This window comes from Heliangelus exortis, chromosome 9 (genome assembly GCF_036169615.1).
Source record: "Heliangelus exortis chromosome 9, bHelExo1.hap1, whole genome shotgun sequence".
NCBI classification, from domain to species: domain Eukaryota; kingdom Metazoa; phylum Chordata; class Aves; order Apodiformes; family Trochilidae; genus Heliangelus; species Heliangelus exortis.
Genome location: NC_092430.1, coordinates 26,073,550 through 26,092,682, shown reverse-complemented (window position 1 = coordinate 26,092,682; position 19,133 = coordinate 26,073,550). Strand labels below are relative to the sequence as shown.

The following is a 19,133-nucleotide window of genomic DNA, read 5'->3' as shown; positions in this document are numbered from 1 at the left end:
GCGGCAGGTGACGTCGCACCCCTTTGCAGTCGCATTTTTGTTTCTTTTCTCACAATTCTCGTCTTCCCCTTCATTTGCGGCCCTTGAGCCCCCTCTACCCCTCGCTCCCGTCAGTCAGAGCCGGGCCCTTACCGGTACCGGTACCGGTACCACCCGCCGGGAGGCGGGGCCTGCCCGTGTCACGTGGCCGGCGGGGCGTGGCGGCGATCGCGTGCCCTTGTGCGGCGCGGTGCTGCGGGCGGGGCGCGGAGCGATGCGGGCGGCGGGAGCGGTACCGGCGACACCGGCCCTGCTGCTGGTCCTGCTGGCGCTGCTGGCGGCGGGGCCCGGCGGGGCGCAGCACGGCGGCGGAGCGCAGCACGGCGGGCTGCCCGCCAAGAAGCTGCGGATGGCCTACGCCACCGGGCCGCTGCTCAAGTTCCAGATCTGGTGAGGGCGCCCGGCAAGATGGCGGCGCCGGCCGGGCCTGCGCTTCACCCAGCCCTCCCCTTCCCGCAGCGATGCGGGAGTCGGCGGGCGGGGCGCCGCGGGGATGGATGCGTTCGGCCGGCCCTCGGCTGGGGGCTGCGGGCCGCGGGAAGTCCCCGGGGCGGCCGAGCGGGGATGGGGCCTGGGGCCTGGGGGGCGGCGGGAATGGGGAGCAGAAGGCGGAGGTGGGAGTGGGAGTGGGGGGCAGGGGAGGGAGGCAGCCCCGGTGCCGAACCCCTGCCCCGCTGCCGCGGGCCGCCGGCGCTGGGGTGACTGAGCAGCGCTTGAGAAAAGGGCCCTGAAAAAATGGCGACTCGCGGTAGAACCGCTCTTGGCAGGATCCGCCGGCGGTGCGGGGCGGTACCGGCTCGGGATCTCGTCTGGGACAGCGGCGGGGTGGGCATAGGGCTTGGGGACCGCACCGCTGCCGGGGGATGTTCGGGCACCTGTGTGCGGGGGAGAAGGGGCCGGTGTGGGCTCTCCCGGGGGAAGTCGGGTCGGGTAATCCTCATTTCGGTCACTGGAGAGGCAGCGGGAAGCACAGTGCGGGTCTGCGATGTTTAACTGCCCTGCAGCGGATCTGATCACCCGCACACAGCGATGGCCGGGGCGGGTTACCGGGCGGGGACGGGGACAGGGACAGGGACAGGGACAGGGACAGGGACAGGCTCGGAACGGGTTAAATCTGACTGGTGAGGCATTAAAGCTGCGTTGTGTGAAACTTTTTTTTTTTTTCCTGACTTTCGGACTTAGCTTTTTATGATGGGAAGCAAGTAATTCCCTGCTCAGTGGCTTTACCAAAGCATGGAGAACAGAGCTGAGTGAGCCCAAAGGCCCAGCCGGCTCTCGGGAGGTCCGTGGGTAACTTGGCTGTAGATCAGTTTTCTCCTTTGGCACAGAGAAGTTTAGTTTTATTTTAAACTGAGTGTATCACAAGCAGTGCTGGTGCTGCCCATCCAGCAGCAAGGGTGAGGTGCAGCAGAGCAGCTGTGGTGACAACTCCTGTCTGTGTTCAGTGTCTCCTGAGGCTACAGGCGGGTGTTTGAGGAGTACATGCGGGTTATCAGCCAGCGGTACCCAGACATCCGCATCGAAGGGGAGAACTACCTTCCTCAACCTATATATAGGTAAGCAAATGGCTAGCAGGGATCGCTGGCTTTTTTCCAGCATGGAATGTCAGCGCAGCATGTGGTGAACGTGTGCCTTTACACTTAAACTTCCATTTTCAATATTAATGAAGGTTTTTTCCCCATAATGTTCACACGCAAGGTTGGTTATCTTCCCTCTTCCGGATGGCCAGCCACACAAATGCTGCCTTCTGGGTATCTGTACGAGGCCTGTTGTGCTTCAGTCTGAGGCAGATTACACAATTCCCATTTTTTTTCACAGTGAATCTTTCCAGCCTTCCTTCATGGTGTGTCTGGATATCAGTTGACGTTTGTTGCTCAGGGCTATGCACTTAGTGACAAATTTCTGTAATTGGAATTATGGCTGCAGAGGTGGGAAGAGTTTGTTTAAAACATCTGGATTAAGGTAGAGGTAACCTTACCAGAGAGACTACAGGTTGAACTGGACTACAGTTTTGGGGGAAAAAACCCAAAGAAATTGACAAAAGACAAAAGTAACGTTATTGCTCATATTTTAACCGTTGTGTACATGTGGAGAGTGACACCATAGTTACTGTGATTCTGAACCACTTCTTGACTTGATTACTGTACTAATTACAATGGTAAGTGCTACAGTAGTGAATACCTCATTGTCCATTTGTTCTCTAGCTATAGGATTATTTTCTACAAACAACTAGTGTTTTCTGCATCTACTGGAAAAATGCAGTGTTTAAATGTGTCTGTAATGTGGGACATCTCTAGGAAACTGCATTTTATCCAGTTTAGGCACATAAAAGTTGACATTTCTGTTTGAGGTCTGCTCAGGAAAATAAAACAATTTGCATGGTGTACTAGAGTGGTATCCTTCTGAGCCTGTGTGTTTTTGTTAATGTGTGATGCATTTTGGGGTTTTTTGTTTATTTTACAGCAAGATAAGCTTGAAAATTTTGATGTTTCCTCTGAAACACTGGGTTGTACACTATGAAAATTCCTCAAAAATTGATGAATTATAGCTATATAGTGATGAAGTAGTACCTGTGAAACTTCTAAGTCACTTTTATGTGTTTTCTTTTGATAGGCACATAGCATCCTTCCTGTCTGTCTTCAAACTAGTATTAATAGGCTTAATAATTGTTGGCAAGGATCCTTTTGCTTTCTTTGGCATGCAAGCTCCAAGCATCTGGCAGTGGGGCCAAGAAAATAAGGTAAACAGCATACTTCATTCTTTTATTTTGAAAAAACAGTTATACAAAGACCTCATGAGTGTACACTGGGAGTCCTTCACAATTCTTACTGGTTTATCTTTCATACACTGCAGCCTTAAAACCTTTCAGCTCCTGTAACTAAATGTACTCCAGAATTTTAGAGCAGTGTGATAATTCTTTGTAGCTGTGCTTCATGGTTTTGGCAGACCCAGATTTGATGCTCAGCATTTCTCTTCTCCAAGCTGGTGTTGCTGCAGAGGGACAGCTGAGGTTAACATTACTGTCACAGATGATTAAAGATTTTTTAATTTATTTTTTAGGGCTCAAGAGTAGAATTTCAAACCAGTATGATTGGTGCTAAAATTACAGCTCCCCTTTTCTGTTGTCTCATAACTACTTTGCATTTGTTGCTTTCTCCAGACTTTAATAGATGAGGCATGCAATTAGGTGGTGGTTAGAAAGATGGAGTTGAAATGGTGTGGGTGTTTGTGCAGAACATACTTGGGCATGACAGACTGTGCCTCGTGGGATGAATATCCCTGTGAGTCAGTACTGGTGATGCTCACAGATTAGTGTTGTACTTGGATTTATAGTAACCTTAGTCCAGAATTATTCAATGGAACAAAAGCAATTTAGAAATGTATTAACCTTTACATATAGATATATATAAATATATAAATATTTGGTGCATGGATCCTCAAACTGAGCTGCCCAGTGCAGTGGGTCTGTCATCAGCCAGTCTGCATCTGCATAAATTATAATAGATCCTGTCTAATTAAGTGGTGGTACTGCACCAGGCTGGCTGTGGTGTGTCTGCACGGGGTGTTGTAACCAACCAGCTCTGCTTTGCTGGACTCTGGTGTGTCAGCAACCCCTGTCAGTGTGATGGGAAAGGTGCTGGCACTGGGGGAGATGCTGTGCTGCAGAAGATTGGTGCCTCAGGGTGGAGTGATGCAACACACAGAAAATTCCAGAGGATTAGGCTGAAGCAGTGCTGCAGGGCTGGCACTTGTTCACAGATTCAGTTGGATCTCTGCTCTTTGTGGGCCTTTGGGCAGAAGGGTCACTGGCCACAACTTTCCTTGTGCTGCAGATGCCATTGTGGCCTGTAGGTGGGCAAAGGGGCTGTGGGGATGTTCATGGGTTGTGGAAGAGAGCAGCAAGGAGGTGTGAGTTACTGTGTGTCAGGGCTGTGAGCCAGGTGTCCTCAGAACTGTTCTGATACCTGTCTGGGGAAGGCAGTGTGCACAGCTCTGGAAAGAGGATGAGAGGGAGGGCTCTGCACAGCTGGGAGATTTCTTCAGGAAGTGCAGGGGGAAATTCAAAGATCCCTGTCAGCTTCAGCACTCGTTGAGAGTAAATAAAGTAAGCCATGGCTCACGTGGCTGAGGTGTCTGGGGCTCTCTCTGTTCCTCCCTAGGTTTATGCTTGTATGATGGTTTTCTTCCTGAGCAACATGATTGAGAACCAGTGTATGTCAACCGGCGCCTTCGAGATAACGCTGAACGGTGAGTGAGAACAGCCTGTCCAGGGCACCCCCTCCTGCTGCACAGGCACAGGCAGGGCAGAGAGCTCACACACAGGTAGGAGAGCTCACACACAGGTAGGAGAGCTCACACACAGGGCAGAGAGCTCACACACAGGTAGGAGAGCTCACACGCAGGACAGAGAGCTCACACACAGGTAGGAGAGCTCACACGCAGGACAGAGAGCTCACACACAGGGCAGAGAGCTCACACGCAGGACAGAGAGCTCACACACAGGGCAGAGAGCTCACACACAGGTAGAAGAGCTCACACACAGGGCAGGGAGCTCACACACAGCTTGGAGAGCTGTTGTGCTGGGAGAAAGAGGGGTGGTGGTGTGAACACTGTGGACAACAGAGTAAGTGTGACCTGAAAGGTGTGTTTCAGAATGTGATGGTATGTGGTAAGTGCCCTTCATGGTGAAACTTCAGATGTTGCCTGTAATAAATTATGAAAATCATACAGATCTTATGAAGTAGTTTGTGCAGATGTCACTAATGTATTTTAAAATAGCTATGAAAAATGTGTTGAGGGGAAAGCTTGGTCACTTAGAGTAAGCATATTATGTTTTTTCTTTGTGTGTGATGTGCATTAAGTAAGAAATGGTCAACAGACGAGTACTTTTCACTTGATTAAATGCTTTCCCTATCCTTCTTTGCAACATGATTTAGCCTTGGAATCCTTCTAAATCTATTGCTATTCCCTTACTTTTGGTGAGCAGCAATACTGATATTTCAGGTTAAGGGTCTGTGGTCTACTTGCCTTCAAATAATTTTGTAGTTTTAAAGAGTATATAAACTTAGTGGAGTACAGATACAACCTTTCAGGCTCTAGGTTACTATTGTGTCATCTAGCCCTGTGGTTTATGATCTCCAAGTGTGATTGTGCAGGATGCATTTCAGCACAGTAGTTTCTAACACAGGTGATAAATTGCAGAACCTCTTAAGGACTGTATTGCATCAAAGTGGTTGAACTTGATGCCCACCTACTCCCAAATCTTGGGTAAGGAGTGGCAGCAGAGCCTTCCTGGGGCTGAACAGCCAGGTCCCAGCTTCCATAAGCTTCTGGGTTGTGTGCTGGGACAGTGTGGCTCCAGCCTGGCTTTTGTTTGATGTAGATGACAGCAGTTATGTTTGTCAGGCTGCAGCACTGAGAGATGTGTGAGGGTGATGTTGGTCACATCAGGAATGCAGGTCCTTATTTACCTGCATTGTATTTACCTTAAATGTTGTATTTACCTTAACTGTTTATAGACTGTGCTGCCTTTTGAGTGTCTGGGTAATGGGGCAATGGTTGCAGCCACTTTGAGTGATACCTTCCAAGGCAAGCAGAACTTCTGAGGGCCACTTTTATGTGTTAGGCAGAATGGGATGAAGGCTCATGAGAATCCCACATTTCAAAGATTTAGTGATGGCTCCAAAACTTGGTGTGCTGTTTTGCCACTCACTAATCTATTTTTAGACATTCTGTCAAGGGATTTTTTGAACCTCTAAATCCATGTGATGTGCTTCTACACAGAAGCATTAGACTTCTTTGTTGTGTGGTCAGGGTGGGTTTTAGTATAGCCAGAGGTTTCCAACATTGTTGATCCAGCTATTTTACTCAGTATAAAATTACATTAATTTGCATGATTGATTGTAAATCTAAATCATCTTTAAATGTGTTTTATGCCTTGGCCAATGTAATGATGCTTTTCTCCCCTGCATGTGTTCTCTGGTAGATGTTCCAGTGTGGTCCAAGCTGGAGTCTGGCCACCTTCCTTCCATGCAGCAGCTTGTACAAATTCTTGATAACGAAATGAAGCTCAATGTGCACATGGAGTCAATGCCCCATCATCGATCATAGCCCCATCTATCAGCACTGAAACTTCTTGTAAGTCTTCTCCCAGTCTCCAGCTGTCAGTGGACTCTGCATGTTGCAGAATGAACACCCTAACATGTATTTTTTAGAAGTGCTTTACTGGAGGACCAGCTGTCATGACAGCAAGTAAATTGACATAGGTGATTTAACAGATACTGTTCTGGTGGGAGCTGTTGGTCTGGGGCTCACTGGGCTGTTTCAGAACTGGAAGCTGGCATTCCTTTGGGCAGGAAAAGGTGTTACTCTGTGCAGAAGGCCTTAAGCCATTGAACTGCATTGTGCAGAGATCAGAAAGCACTGCATTATGTGCTTTAATTTAGTCTTGTGCAGAGGATTTCTCTACAGCTTGTAACCTAATTGCATCCCCAGAAAGCAGAATGTTTCCTTGCTGCCATCTCTGTCCTGTTCTGTATTAACCTCTTGCAGCACTCCTTGGCTGTTGGGAGCACAGGGTTTGCATCCATATATTTTATGGCAAACCAATTCCACATTCCTAAGTCACCTGTGGTTTCCAAAACAGTGAGCTTGTGATTAATCACAGGAACAGGGATGTGCTATGAAGAGACTATTGTGGTGCAGAAATGGACAGCTGGCACTTAGGAGACCATTGAAGTATTTCAGTGCTGTGGGGCAGCTTTTTATGCAGGAACCTTTGGTGCAAAGTGTCTTGGCCTTCCCCTCCAGCAGACTCACACTTGGGGTGACAGCCCCTGTGCCCCTGACCTCTGACAGGACCTCCCCTCCTCACACAGACCCCTTGGTCCCAGCTCTGGCAGTTGATGCCCTGGCTCTGCTCACACCTGCACAGCTTGTGGGTTGCCTCTGGGGCTCTGCTGGGATTTGCCTGCTGCAAGTTCCTGTTGATGTAAGCAGACAGTGCTTACACCCAGGCCCTATTGGGTGGTGCCACTGCTGTGGGGAACCTGGCTCCATGGCAAGCTGGGATCATTTGGAATTCAAATGTTTGGTGTCTCCTGACACTCAGCTGGGCTTGCTGGAGCCCAGCAGCCTACCTGTGTGTGCCTTGGGAGAGGCCTGGGCAGTTTCCCTTGTTCCAGAGTGGGTTGAAGCTGCTTTTAAGCTTTCAAAGCACACAAATGCTGTTGCTGTGTAGAATTTTATGCAGTAGGATAGGAGTTTAGAAATATAATGCAATCCCTGCTCAAGCTGTATGGGGAAACAGCACCAGAGGTCAGGAGAAGCTGACAGTCAGACCTGGGGACTGTTGTGTTTTTTGTCTCTTTGTTCAGACTGATGCTAATGTCATCTCACTCTGGTGGCATCTTGGTAAGCAAATGCCCAGAATAAAAGAGGACTGGTGCTCCCTTGCTGCATGTTACCCCCTCCCAGCAGACACTGCCTGTGGTTGGGGTCTGCAGCCCGAGGGGGTTTGGTGGGTGTGGGGCTGATGGTGACTCTGGTGTCTCCTTTTTTTTTCCAGGCACTAATGGTGGTTTCCAAGGGCAGCGTGGTGCAGACCCATGAAGGCCTGTACTGAAGACAGCCTGCTGTTAGTACAGACTGGATGCTTCTCCTGCAGCCACGTGGTGCCTCCTGAGAAAAACCCTTAGTGACAGATGCCTTTCAGTGCTGGCTCTTCCCATACTGCACAGTCACGAGTGCAATAATACTGTATAGTTTTTTTAAGATTTCATCCGACCAGTTCATAGCTCAGCAATGCAGGCATTACTAATTGTAACTTATTTTATATTCATGTTTCACACAATGGCAGATTGAGTTGATACCTAATTTTTCCTCAGAAAAAAAAATTCTTTAATCTGTTGTATTTTATATGAATTTTTGTTCTTTTTGTAGTTTAAAATGAAGTTATAGGAGTGTCTGATACTGTCCTAAACTGTTAAGTAATAGACAGCTGTCTATCAAAGATCTCTAATGTGGTTAAAGCAGGTTTGTATATTTTTCAAAATATATGGCAGAGTTGAACAGTGCATTATATACTAAATTATATGAACAAAACTATATGCAGAGTAGTTACATCATTTTGTGACGTCAGTAAAAATGAAGATCAGCTGCTCTTTCAATTGTGTTGGCCAGCCCAAGAGGTTTTTCCTTGACCATTCTGAAGAGATGACAAGCTGGGCTTTTCTACTCTCCTGAACAGAAACCCCAGAGAGTTATAATTTAAATTAAGAGTTCTCATTTACTGTGTGAAGTACCTTGTTTGAGTCACTGATGGATATTCTTAGAATTGTAATTGAAAAAAAAAATGCATAAAAAGCCTACTTTCCAAAGTCATTAACCTCGTGTTCGTCTTGTTTAAGCTGCTGACAATCTCTGTGACCCAGAGGAGCACAGAGAGCTGGGTCTGTCCCTTGGTGCCTGCCAAAATCCATCTGCCAGGAGTCCCCAGCTGCAGCTGTGCAGAGGAGGTGGCTGGGGCAGAGACAGTGCTCAGGTGCTGTTCTCTTGCTGGGGCTGGGAATGTTCCTCTGAGAAGGGAATCTGCAGAGCTGTGATGGAGGCAGCTGTCACAGTGTGTAAGAATTGTCCTTCCTAAGGCTGTCTGTTCTGATGTTAGAAATGACACAGCTCTGTCACACAGCCCAGGGAGAAGTGGATGGAGTCCTTAGAAAGGTGTTGCTAATCACAACCATTAAACACACCCAGTGGCCTCAAGGCTGCTGATGAAATCATTGCTTCAGGTAATTCATGCCTTCTCTTCTGAGGTAGATTAGCCAAGATCTTTCAGTTTTATTTTCTCACTAATTACACACCTCAGACAAATTAGACATAAAACAAATAAATGCACAGATGTGTTGCTAAGCTAAGATTTTCCATGAGCTGCTTGCTGTGTCACCCTAGTGATTACTTTCTCAGGATCTGCTTGCTGCCCCCAGTATTCCTCCTCTTCCACCTGAGATGGTTTATCCATGTGTTGGGAGTCAGGTACGTGAGACCCTTTGCTGATGTCCTCTAAGTGCACCAGAAGCTTTTTCCATTGCAGGGGATGGGCTGGGCAGTGTTTTTGTCATCTCTGTAATTGCACTGGGTTGTTGGGTGCACTGAACAGAGCTGGTTTTATGGGTTGGACCCAGCCCCATGATGGCAGTTCATAGAGCACTTCCAAATGGAAAAACAGAACAATAAAATGGGAATAAAGAACCTTGATAGTCATTAGAGGCAGCAATACCTGACAGCCTTCCTGTAAAGCGGTTGCCAGACACCATCTGACAGTTCAGTGTTTGTGGTGCTTTAACTGTTCTGGTCCAAGATTGGTGCTTCCTAAATTCAAGCTGTGGCTACTTGTGGGTTTGGGCTCCCTGAGCGTGGAAGCCTCCAGCGGTTCCCATTCTCCCTCCCTGCTGCCAGGAACCCCCAGCACTGGGATCTCTTGCATCCTTTGTGCTCTCTGTGTGCTCAGTAATCCCGAAGGGTTTCTGCTTGAATTTTACTAAATGTGTCTTGTGGAGAAGGGTCCAGCACTGTGTGGGTGCAGTGGGAGGCACAGATAGCCATATCTGGTCCTGGTGATAATGTGGATTTTTGGTCTCCCCTCGTGCACCATGCTACTGTGTAATTTTGAGATGCAGGTGCAAAGACTCATCTGAAAAATCTCCTGTTTGAACACTTGATTGATTTCACCCACGTGCAAAATGGGAATCAGGTAATGTCTGAGGGGTAAATTCAAGCTGCTTGGTCTGGTGGAGTTGCTGTGAGCTGGGTTCAGGCTCAGGAAGAACAAAAAGATGGTTCAGCCTGGCTGTGCCCCAGTCCCACGGGGTTTATTCTTCCCCATTGCCCCCTCCCCATCGCCCACCCCTGAGCGGGGGCGGGATGCTGCGGGCTGTGCCGTGCCGGATGCTCAGCCTGGCACCGCGCTTGTCCCCGCAGCCCGGCGCTGGGCGGGGATGGTGCTGCTGGGAGGAGCACACCCGCCTGTCCCTGTCCCGCTGCCTTCTCCAAGGCTTTCCCTGGAGAGGCTGCTCCCGGGCACTCCGTGTCACGGTGCTGGGGACTGCGGTGGCTCTGCCCAGCCCGGGTGAGGACTCCTGCCCTTCTGCATGCCTGCAGGCACGGAGCAAAATCGGATGGTAGGAGAGAGGGCAAAGGCCCTGGAAAAACAACCAGGACACAGCGGCTGGGAAGGTGCTGGAGGTCTAGGATGGACAAAGTGCTCCTTAAAGGGCTTGTTTAGGTGCTCTGGGCCTGCAGCTGGAGGGTCTGAGGCACTTCTGTCCCATTCTTCAGCTCAACCACGTGTTGCCTCATGGTGGGGTTTTTCCATGCTGGGCCAAGTTTTCCTGGTCATCTCTTTCTACCCTCCTCACCAGAAAAGATGGCCAAGCTCCTGCGTGCAGTGCTGCACTCTCTCCTCAGCTGTCTCATCCCCCCGGCCAACCTGCTGGTGATTGTGGCTGTCTGCCAGCTGATGAGGAAGCAGCCAGGCACCAGCTATGTCTACATCCTCAACCTGGCCACAGCTGACCTGCTGGTGGGCATGACGTGCATCACCGAGGCGCTGGACGACATTCTTGATGGAGGCTTTGACCACAGCAAGTCCTTGTGCCTCCTGCGCATCGCCATGAGCATGACCCCTTGCATCGGCTCCATCCTGACCCTGCTCCTCATCTCCCTGGACAGGTACCTGGCAGTGACACTGCCACTCTCCTACCCCATCCTCCTGAAGAAAACACCCCTGGTCCTCTCCTTGGTTGTCCTCTGGATGATTTCCTTCTTTCTCGGGTACTTGCCTCTGATCCTGCCCTCCCTCCAGCCAGGCAACTACACGGGTTATTGTGGGCTCCTGTATGTGGCCAAGAGTGAGTACCTCTACACCATCTGCTTTGGTGTCTTTGCTCCATCCCTGCTGGTGCTGGTGGCACTGCACGTCTCGGTGGGCAGCATCGCCTACGCGCAGCACACGCGGCTCCGGCACTCCTGCGCCCGCCGGCGACACTTCAAGGCACTGCGGACCGTGCTCCTCATCCTCGTTGGCTTCAGCCTCTCCTGGGGCCCCTACCTTGTGGGGGGCACCGTGCAGGCTGCCTGCAGCTCCTGCACCCTGGCTGCCCCGCTCAAGGACGCCTTGTTCCTGCTGGGTGAGACCAACTCCCTCATCAACCCCCTCATCTACGCCCTTTACAGCAGGGACATCCGGAGCCACCTTGCAAAGCTGCTCGGGTGCAGGGCCCAGGGCCAGGTGCAGCCCCCGGACCCAAGCATCGGAACCATTGGGAGCTGGGCCAGGGGCCACCCCGCAGCACCCTATTCATGAGGGGTCTGTGCTGAGGCTGCTGGGCCCGCAAGGGGGGGAAACACTGCACCTGGAGCAGCAGCTCCTCAGGCTCCCTGCGCTCACTGTCCCAGCCCACACAAACCTCGCCAGGAGGTTTCCTGTGACCTCGCCAGTGACCTTTCCTTGCCTGGGACAAACTGTGGGCTTTTTGGGATGGGCTGAGCCTCATCACTGCTGGCACCATGGAGGCCTGGGCATCCCACCCAGCCGTGTCCCCGGCAGAGGCTGCAGGAGCAGTGGCTCTGCGGGTGACTTCTGAGCAAACACCCCCTGCACCTGTCACGGGTGTGACTTGGCTGTGCTCTGTTTGCTTTTATCTTTGTGCCACATCCATGGGCTGAAAATGACTTCCAGCCTGGGCTGGTTTACACCGGAGATAGGAGGGAGGCTGCTGGGGAGCCAGGCACCCACCGACCTGCTGGTCAGAACTGAGCATCTGCAATCGCCCTGACCCAGCTGCGCAGCTCATCGCTTCTGCCAGAAGTTGTGCAAAGCTGCAGGAGCTTTAAAGTCTGTGTGATAAGGTACGCTGGAGGCTTAATTTTGTCTCGTTGCTCGTAAGATGGGAAGCTGAGGCATCCACGCAGCCTGTGTGAGAGCCACAGGATCCTCACCCTGAGGGCAAGCAGCAGGAGCTCCTCTTCACCCAGCAGGGCCGGGGCCGGGGGAGGCAGCCTGATGGTGTTGAGGGGCTGGGGAGTGGAGGTGAGGGGTGTCAGCAGAACCACACATGGGACAGGACAAACCTGGTATGGGGCAAACCTGGGACGGGGGAAACCTGGTACGGGGGAAACCTGGTCTCATGGCAGGAGCCTGTGGAGGAAGGGAGCTGCCAGGCAGCCTGCCCACAGGGACTGCAGCTCTGCTGCCCACCAGAGCCAGGGTGACACTGGGGAACACAGCCAGGGACACCAGGGACCCACTTGGGTAGACCCATCTGCTTGGGAGTGCAGGTACACCTCCTCTGGTTGCTGTTTTGGGGGACAACACCATGGGGAACATGGGGAGTTCCCACTGAGGGATGAGAATGCTTCCTCAGGAATGGGAGGTTCCCTGGCTGCCCTGCTCCTGCTGTTTGGAGCAGCTTTGCATGGAGCTGCCTGTGTGATGGAGAAATACCTGCACTTTGGTTCCCACGTTGAATTTTGCTTGTTGCCCCATGGCGAGGAAGGAAACAGTGATCTTGTCCTGGCCCAGGATCCTGACCCCCACATGCAGGTTCAGGGAGATGAAGATGGGGCTCAGGGAGACATGGGGTCCTGGTGACATGATGGTGTTTGGCCACGTCCACCTTCTCACCCTGCTGCCTGCTTGGTCCATATACTGCCCACCCTGAATATTCATGGTTATCCTAAAAGAGGAGAAAAACAAAGCTCTGCACCCTGCAGGTCCCACAGCTGCTGTCCCCTGTCCCCCAGAGGGACAGGACTGACACTTTGCTATCTCAGGACACAGCTGGGGTAACCTTCCCCTTCTGGGAGGCACCTGAAATGGCCTGCAAGCTGCTACCATTGGTTTTTAACTACTGAATGCTACTAAAAATGCCCTTTATGACTCTTGAAAAGTAAAATGCTCAGTGGAGAGCACAAGTGCTCAGCCCACAGTTAACTCACCACACAGACCCCCCGGGGTAGTAGCAGGTACCGCGGCCGCTGGACGTGAACACCGCCTGTACGGCAGCCTTGCTCTCCTTGTCTTCCTGCACTATGCAAACAAGATGGCTTTTCTCTCGCACCACAATGATTGCCAGATTTCCAGATGGATAACTGCCATCAGATAAGGTGTTCATAACCCCTTTCTTTGCTTGGTCTGTTAGTACACACTAAATATTGCACAGTGCTACTTTGTCCTCTAAAAATTGCCATATGACCCAGCTCACCATGTTCAAGGTGCAGTGGTGCTGGGCTGCCTGCCTTACCTGGGATGCTGCCAGAGCTCTTCTTCACTGAAGGATTCTGTATGAACTGACAAAAGATCAGATAGAGATACAGAATACGTTTGTGTTGTTTGTTTGTTGGTTTTTTTAGCCAGTAACCCAGGCAGAACTGCTTAGCAAGTTTGTTTTAAAGACACATCCTTGGACAATGCCTGTTCTGAAAAACTTCAGAACAAGAGCTATGTAATTGGTTTTACTCCCCCTTTGTTTTCAAACTGTAAAAGTGAGTGCGAGTGGTGGGGATCAGGTTAACAGGTTATTGGGTGACAGAGCAGTCTAGGACACAAAAATCAGTTACAACCCTGCACTAAGGCAGGCAAACAAACCCCTTGAAGGATACAATAACTGTACTGTTCCATCTGGGAGCATGGTAAGGAATTTCCCTCCGTGTTTGTAGTATTTTTCCAACAATTGATTCTTCACTGCCTAAGATGGGAAACATAACAACAGAATGGAGAGGAGCCCCCTGCACCAGCTGAAAGAACACGCAGCCCCTGGCCATCAGTTCTTGCCTTTGCACCCAGAGGGGTGAAATCACAGCAGGTGATGGTGTTGGAGAGAGTTTCCTCCTCGAGAGCTGCTGCTGGGGAACCAGGCATCAGTGTCCATCCCTCCTTCGACGGGGGCTCCCGAGAAAGCTGGTAGGAAATGGTTCCGGGCTGGTTTGAACCTTGAGAGCAAAGGGAGGGTCTGCGTGCAGTGGGCAGGGCTGGCAGCAGCGCTGCAGGGAGGGTGGAACCTGGGGGAACAGGAATTTCTGTTTGACACGCTCCCTCCTGGGAGTCTGTCTCAGGGTATTTTCTACCTAATAAGGACAGTCCAAAGTGTTCAGCTATTTCTGAGAACAGGATTATGAAAAGCAGAAGGGTTTTTTTCTGTTATATATACATACACATCTCTGTGAGTAAAAAGTTACATTTTTTGGCACGTCATAGCTCCAAGCTCTGGAGAACTGACAGTCTGAAATCCCTGGTGCCACAAAAGCCTCAGTGCCCTGCCATCCTCTGGGCAAATGTGTCCATATTATAGATCTAGTTCATCTGTTCTTAGTCAAAATGCCTTTGATTTTATAGCTAAATCCAAAGGGCTGCTCAGTCATCCACAGCCTGGGCTAGGAATTTGTGGAGTACTCACCTGATTAGGCAAAATGTTTATTTAGCACCTTAATGCTAGCAGTTCCTTCCTTCCAAGTAAGTCCTAGTCTCTAAGTGCATCAGAAATGTCAGGTTTTGTGCATCTCAGCTGAAATGTTCAGATGTAAATACTAAAACCACAGCAAGGAGATACTCTGTGCAATGGGAATTGGTTTTTCATGAGGGGGATTATTCAATGTGGCAGTATCTAATTTAATGGGATTGCACACTTGAAAATGTACTAATGTCATGGTATAAATCCTGTTCAATTAGAGAGTATGAGACAAGAAATTCCATTGAATTCATTGCTGTAATAAATAAATAAATAGATAAGGAAATGCAAACTCACGTTCAGCTACACTTGCTGACTCTTCTGCCGGGAAAGCTTCTGACTGTTTGGACATTTGTCTTTCCTCCTGCCTGGAAAATGAAAACATTCCTGATACGTGTTTCATGTGTCCTGTTTTGAAGGCTGGAAGTAGGCTTAGATACTTGGATCAGCTTTGGGCCTCCTGCTAAGCAGCCCAGCAGAAGTCAAACTCACAAACTCAGGAAACCGAAATCCAAATTCCTGTTGCAGGTTATGCAGCAAAACACAGAGCTCTGTTTCTGGCTCTACCTGTCTCTCCTGCTCCATCTGTTAGCACGAGAAGCAGTGCTTTACCTAGCACAAACCTCACCATGTTCTAACACAGCCTGGTAAGAGAAGAGCCAAGAGGATTCAGACTCAGAATATGAACTTGTGTTGCCTAAAGCAAATTATTTTCTGCTTTCACTCCCTCTTGCTGCAGGTTCATTTTAATAATGCTGCTTTTCTCTCCAGAGCTGCTGCTGCTCCTTTCACACAGCCTGACCCCCATCTCCCTGTGGTCATTCCATAGTACCTCTGGGATGTTTTCTCCTTGGGCTGGAGTTTGCTGTCCTTGGTGCCTTGGGGTGCCACGGGTTGGCGGGGGCTGGCAGCAGGGGGATGGCTCCAGGCACCCTCGTGGCTCTTCCTCTCATTTACAATGAACTCGTAGAGGTCTCGGTTACGCTCACAGCAGAATTTCTGAAAGGCAGAGGAGCAGTGCCAGGGAGGGGGCCTTCCCACAGCAAACCTCTGCCAGCCTTTCCCTCCAGCTCACCGACTTGTAATCCTGTGGACAAATGTCTTTGAAGGAAGGGAAGGGCTGCAGCAGGCTGCCACAGTACTCGCATCTCGGAGCTGAGTCCTCCTCGGGCTGAAGTGGAGGTGGGGAGAGAAAAACAGGGAGGACAAAGATACAGCATCAGCTATAACAAGTCCTTGTTTTACCTTGGGGAAAGGGGGCTCTGCCCAAAACACAGTGTTAAAAATGTGCAAGAGCAGTTAAAACAGATCTGTGCCTGTGGTATCATGGAACAATTTAGCCCATAATATTAGGTTCAGGAAGCCACCAAAAAAAGCAAAAGCTGATCTACAGTAAATAAATAAATCAAAACCCTCAAAGAAGTGGGATGACTGTTGTATTCTTGGGACCCATTTCTTCCAAGGGAAACCTTCAGCACATGCAGAACGCTGTAGCTGAGTACTCTGGGGCATTAACCCTTTCAAACACATTGCTCGGGGCTTTGAAAAAGCTCCCCAGATGTGGCACTGTTGATGACAGGAAAATCTGTGGGGAATTTCCCGAGGAACCACCAGCAGATCTGTTGAGAAGAGCAGTGAGCTGCTTTGGCCAGGTACAAATCAGGGCTGCTGCAGGATATATTTTGAGAATGGTTACTAGACTTTGTCTCTATATCTAATATCTCTGCTTTAGACAAAGGGCAAAATCTTCAGCTAGGAAATTCTCAACATAGGATGTAGTGGTGGGAATATGAGTTGCACAGCCTCTTGATGTTTAAGTGGGCACAACAAACATTGCTTCAACAGCCTCACAAAGTAAAACCCTTTCAGAAAGGAACTCCTGCAGTGTCTTGACAAAGGCCATCACTTTTTTTTTTTTTTGACATGGGAATCATATAAGCGAATATAAACAAAACCCCCACACTGTAGGGATGCCCTGCCACTGACTCACCTGGATCTCCATGAGTTCTTGTGAGGACTCGGGTCTGAAGGCCAGCAGGGCAGGCAGGCCAACAGAGGGGAGCGTGCACAGAGAGCTCTTGAACAGCTTCACAAACTCTTCTTTGAACTCAGGATGGAAAATACCAAAAGAAACATGGAGTCATATCTTTGTTCAGGGGTAATACCACTTGGCACAAAATGTATATATGCAACCTGGGTGAGTCCTTACCTCCGTGTCACACAAAACATCTAAGCTGCTGAGCTCTTCTGACAGGGCTGCAAGTAACAGTGATAGTGAGAATTACAGAACAGCAGTGCTGTCTCCTTAGCTTATCTTCTAGGCACACTTGGTTTGTTCCTTTTTCAGCATGCTGGCCTTTTCTCTGCAGCCACATCTGCTGCCTGAGACCTTCTTGCCAGACTTGGTCCTGTGCCTGCAGAAGGGCAGTTCTGGCTCTGTGTAAACCTTCCCAGATGCCTGAGGGACTGGAACTGGGCACTGGCATTGGATCAGGGCTCTACAAAATTGTCCCACTGAAGTCATGGAGATGGCTTATTGGTTAGGGTCAGTGATTTGTACCACTAATCTAGTATTGCATTATCCTCTAAAGCATTTCCAGCCTCTCTTGTCCTAAGAAGAAAGAGCTGGAGAGGCTGAAGTGTTTCCTCATTTCCAAGTGCAGGCCATGCTGCACGAGTGCAAGGAAGGGTTGGTGAGCTGTGTGTTGAGCCCGGATCACTCCTTCTGCTCTCAGAGGAACATAAGATGTGGGACATGTTCTCCTTCAGAGGAGAGATGGCTGAAAATGAATCCCCAGGGATGTTTGATGTGCTTAAAAGGGATGGTCTCAGGCAGCAGCCAGCACCAATACACTGTGTGCACAGTACAAAGCTGAACTTCAGCAGGGAAGTGATGGAGGTGGTTGCTCCATAACGTGCTGGGATGACACAGCTCGGCAGGAGGAGAAAAAAGGTGGGTGTAATTTCACCTCCCCTTGCAGGCTCTGTCAGTACCCTCGCAGGGATACTGACAGGGATTTCTGCTGAGCGTGCTCCAGGACGACCCAGAGGTTCGTTTAGGATCGGCTCTGCCGAGAAGTTAATGAGGGGAGCACAGAGGGGAGTTTCTGGGGGCTGCTGCTACTTTGCTAAAGGATGCCCGGGAAAAGGCAAAGTCACACGTCCCCTGCAAGACACCGGGGGACGAGGCAGCTCGAGTGGGTGACAGCATCAGTGAGCAGCCTCAGCCTAGAGCAAAGCTGCTTCTTACTTGTGCTTCTGCCGCCGAGCTCAGGAAGGCAGAAGGCTCCTGCCCGCACCGGACCCGGCTCCCCTGCCAGCTCCTGCCCCAGCTCGGGCTGGGCGCTGCCCGGCGCTGCCATCTCCCTGAGTTTGAGACACAAACCCGGCGATCAGTCACAGGCAACGGCTCCAGAGCAGTTGTCCTTGACGACACTAACGAAGGAAACTTTTCCAGATGTAGAGAGTTAAGAATCCGAACAGTTCGGCCGCAGCTGTGCCGCCCTGGGCGGGGGTGCCGGCCCGGGGGCGGTCCCAGGGGCCCGGGTGGTCGCACCCCCGCGCTCCTTTCGCAGATTTCAGGTGGTCGGGGGCCCAGCGGTGGCTCTCACCGGGGCCCCCGCAGCGGCACTGCCCGCCCTCCCCCCCCCTTTCCTCCTCACCGACCCGGGGGGTTCTCTGCGCTGTCCCGGCCCGCCCGGAGCCGCCCCGTCCATGGCGTCGTCTCCAGGGTGACGCGGTGGGGGCATTGGGCAGGGCCGGGGGAAGCAGAGCCAGAGGCCGGCGGCGGCTCCGCCTGGGACGGGGGAGGGGGACCGGGACCGGGTCCGTCGGCCCCGGTGCTACCCCCGCGGGTGGGCCAGGGGCGGGCGCCTGGCGGAGCGGGGTCCAGGCTGGGGATGCGGGGGTTCGTGGTCGGGCTGCGGGAGTCCGGGGCAGTGTTGCCCGCATCCCCCGGCCAGTCGTGGGGAGCCGCTAAGGCTCCACCGAGTGCGCTAGAGGGGCCCAGAACCCCGTAGGTGCTGCAGGACCCAGCGGCGGTGGGTCCTGGTGAGCCGGGGGATCTGCCGTGCTACCGGACCGCTGGTTCTGTCCCGCCGGTGTCACGTCCTATCTGCAGGGACCCCCTGGGGCTGCGGTGCCGGAGGGGGGTACAGGCTGGTGAGGTGTGACTCGCCTGTTGGGACAGGAGCTCCTCACCGCTCCTGAAACACCTGCCTGTCCAGATTGCTTGTGCTTGTGTCATGCTCTTGTCCTGACCCATCCGATGCCGATGTGTCCTGTGGCACCAGGTGCTGTTGGGTCACTTGAATTTGCATTCGGAGCTTGGAAAATTAAAGTAAGTGTTTCCCTGCAGGTCTGCGAGCCAACACGGGCTTTACACGCACCTTAGGGGAGGTGTATGTGCTGCACTACTGGGGCTTTGTGTCAGAGCTCACAGTTGTCTTACAAGCACATGAACTGTACAACAAAAGGTTTGGACAAAATGGTTTTAAAGGTTTCTTCCAACACAAACCATTCTATGATTCTAAAATGACTTGGTTTTTACTTGTTGTCAAGAATGGGAAGGGTACCCTGAGGTGCAGCCAC

The 19,133-nt window shown here is 51.1% G+C and overlaps 3 protein-coding genes across 3 annotated transcripts; 2 read left to right on the top strand and 1 right to left on the bottom strand.

Annotated features, from left to right (window-relative positions):
• Positions 1-202: 202 nt before the first annotated feature.
• On the top strand, positions 203-8,421 carry SELENOT (selenoprotein T). Its single transcript, XM_071752943.1, has 6 exons — positions 203-429; positions 1,485-1,595; positions 2,653-2,779; positions 4,200-4,287; positions 6,026-6,177; positions 7,607-8,421. The coding sequence occupies exons 1-5, from the start codon at positions 254-256 to the stop codon at positions 6,148-6,150; spliced, it is 627 nt and encodes a 208-aa protein (XP_071609044.1). The 5' UTR covers positions 203-253; the 3' UTR covers positions 6,151-6,177; positions 7,607-8,421.
• Positions 8,422-9,792: 1,371 nt separating this feature from the next.
• Positions 9,793-11,472, top strand: GPR119 (G protein-coupled receptor 119). Its single transcript, XM_071752942.1, has one exon. It carries the CDS (start codon positions 10,394-10,396, stop codon positions 11,399-11,401), a length of 1,008 nt encoding a protein of 335 aa, XP_071609043.1. The 5' UTR covers positions 9,793-10,393; the 3' UTR covers positions 11,402-11,472.
• Positions 11,473-11,714: 242 nt separating this feature from the next.
• On the bottom strand, positions 11,715-18,807 carry ERICH6 (glutamate rich 6). Its single transcript, XM_071751515.1, is given in 13 exon segments — positions 11,715-12,114; positions 12,542-12,773; positions 13,036-13,188; positions 13,699-13,784; positions 13,871-14,097; positions 14,841-14,911; positions 15,376-15,566; positions 15,568-15,714; positions 16,534-16,650; positions 16,753-16,799; positions 17,794-17,909; positions 18,206-18,538; positions 18,620-18,807. Coding segments are annotated over 13 exon segments (2,178 nt in total). The 3' UTR covers positions 11,715-11,844.
• Positions 18,808-19,133: the final 326 nt, after the last annotated feature.

Bases quoted from the DNA above. Each gene is read 5' to 3' on its own strand.
- GPR119 (XM_071752942.1), top strand. From the start codon at position 10,394: ATGGTGGGGTTTTTCCATGCTGGGCCAAGTTTTCCTGGTCATCTCTTT.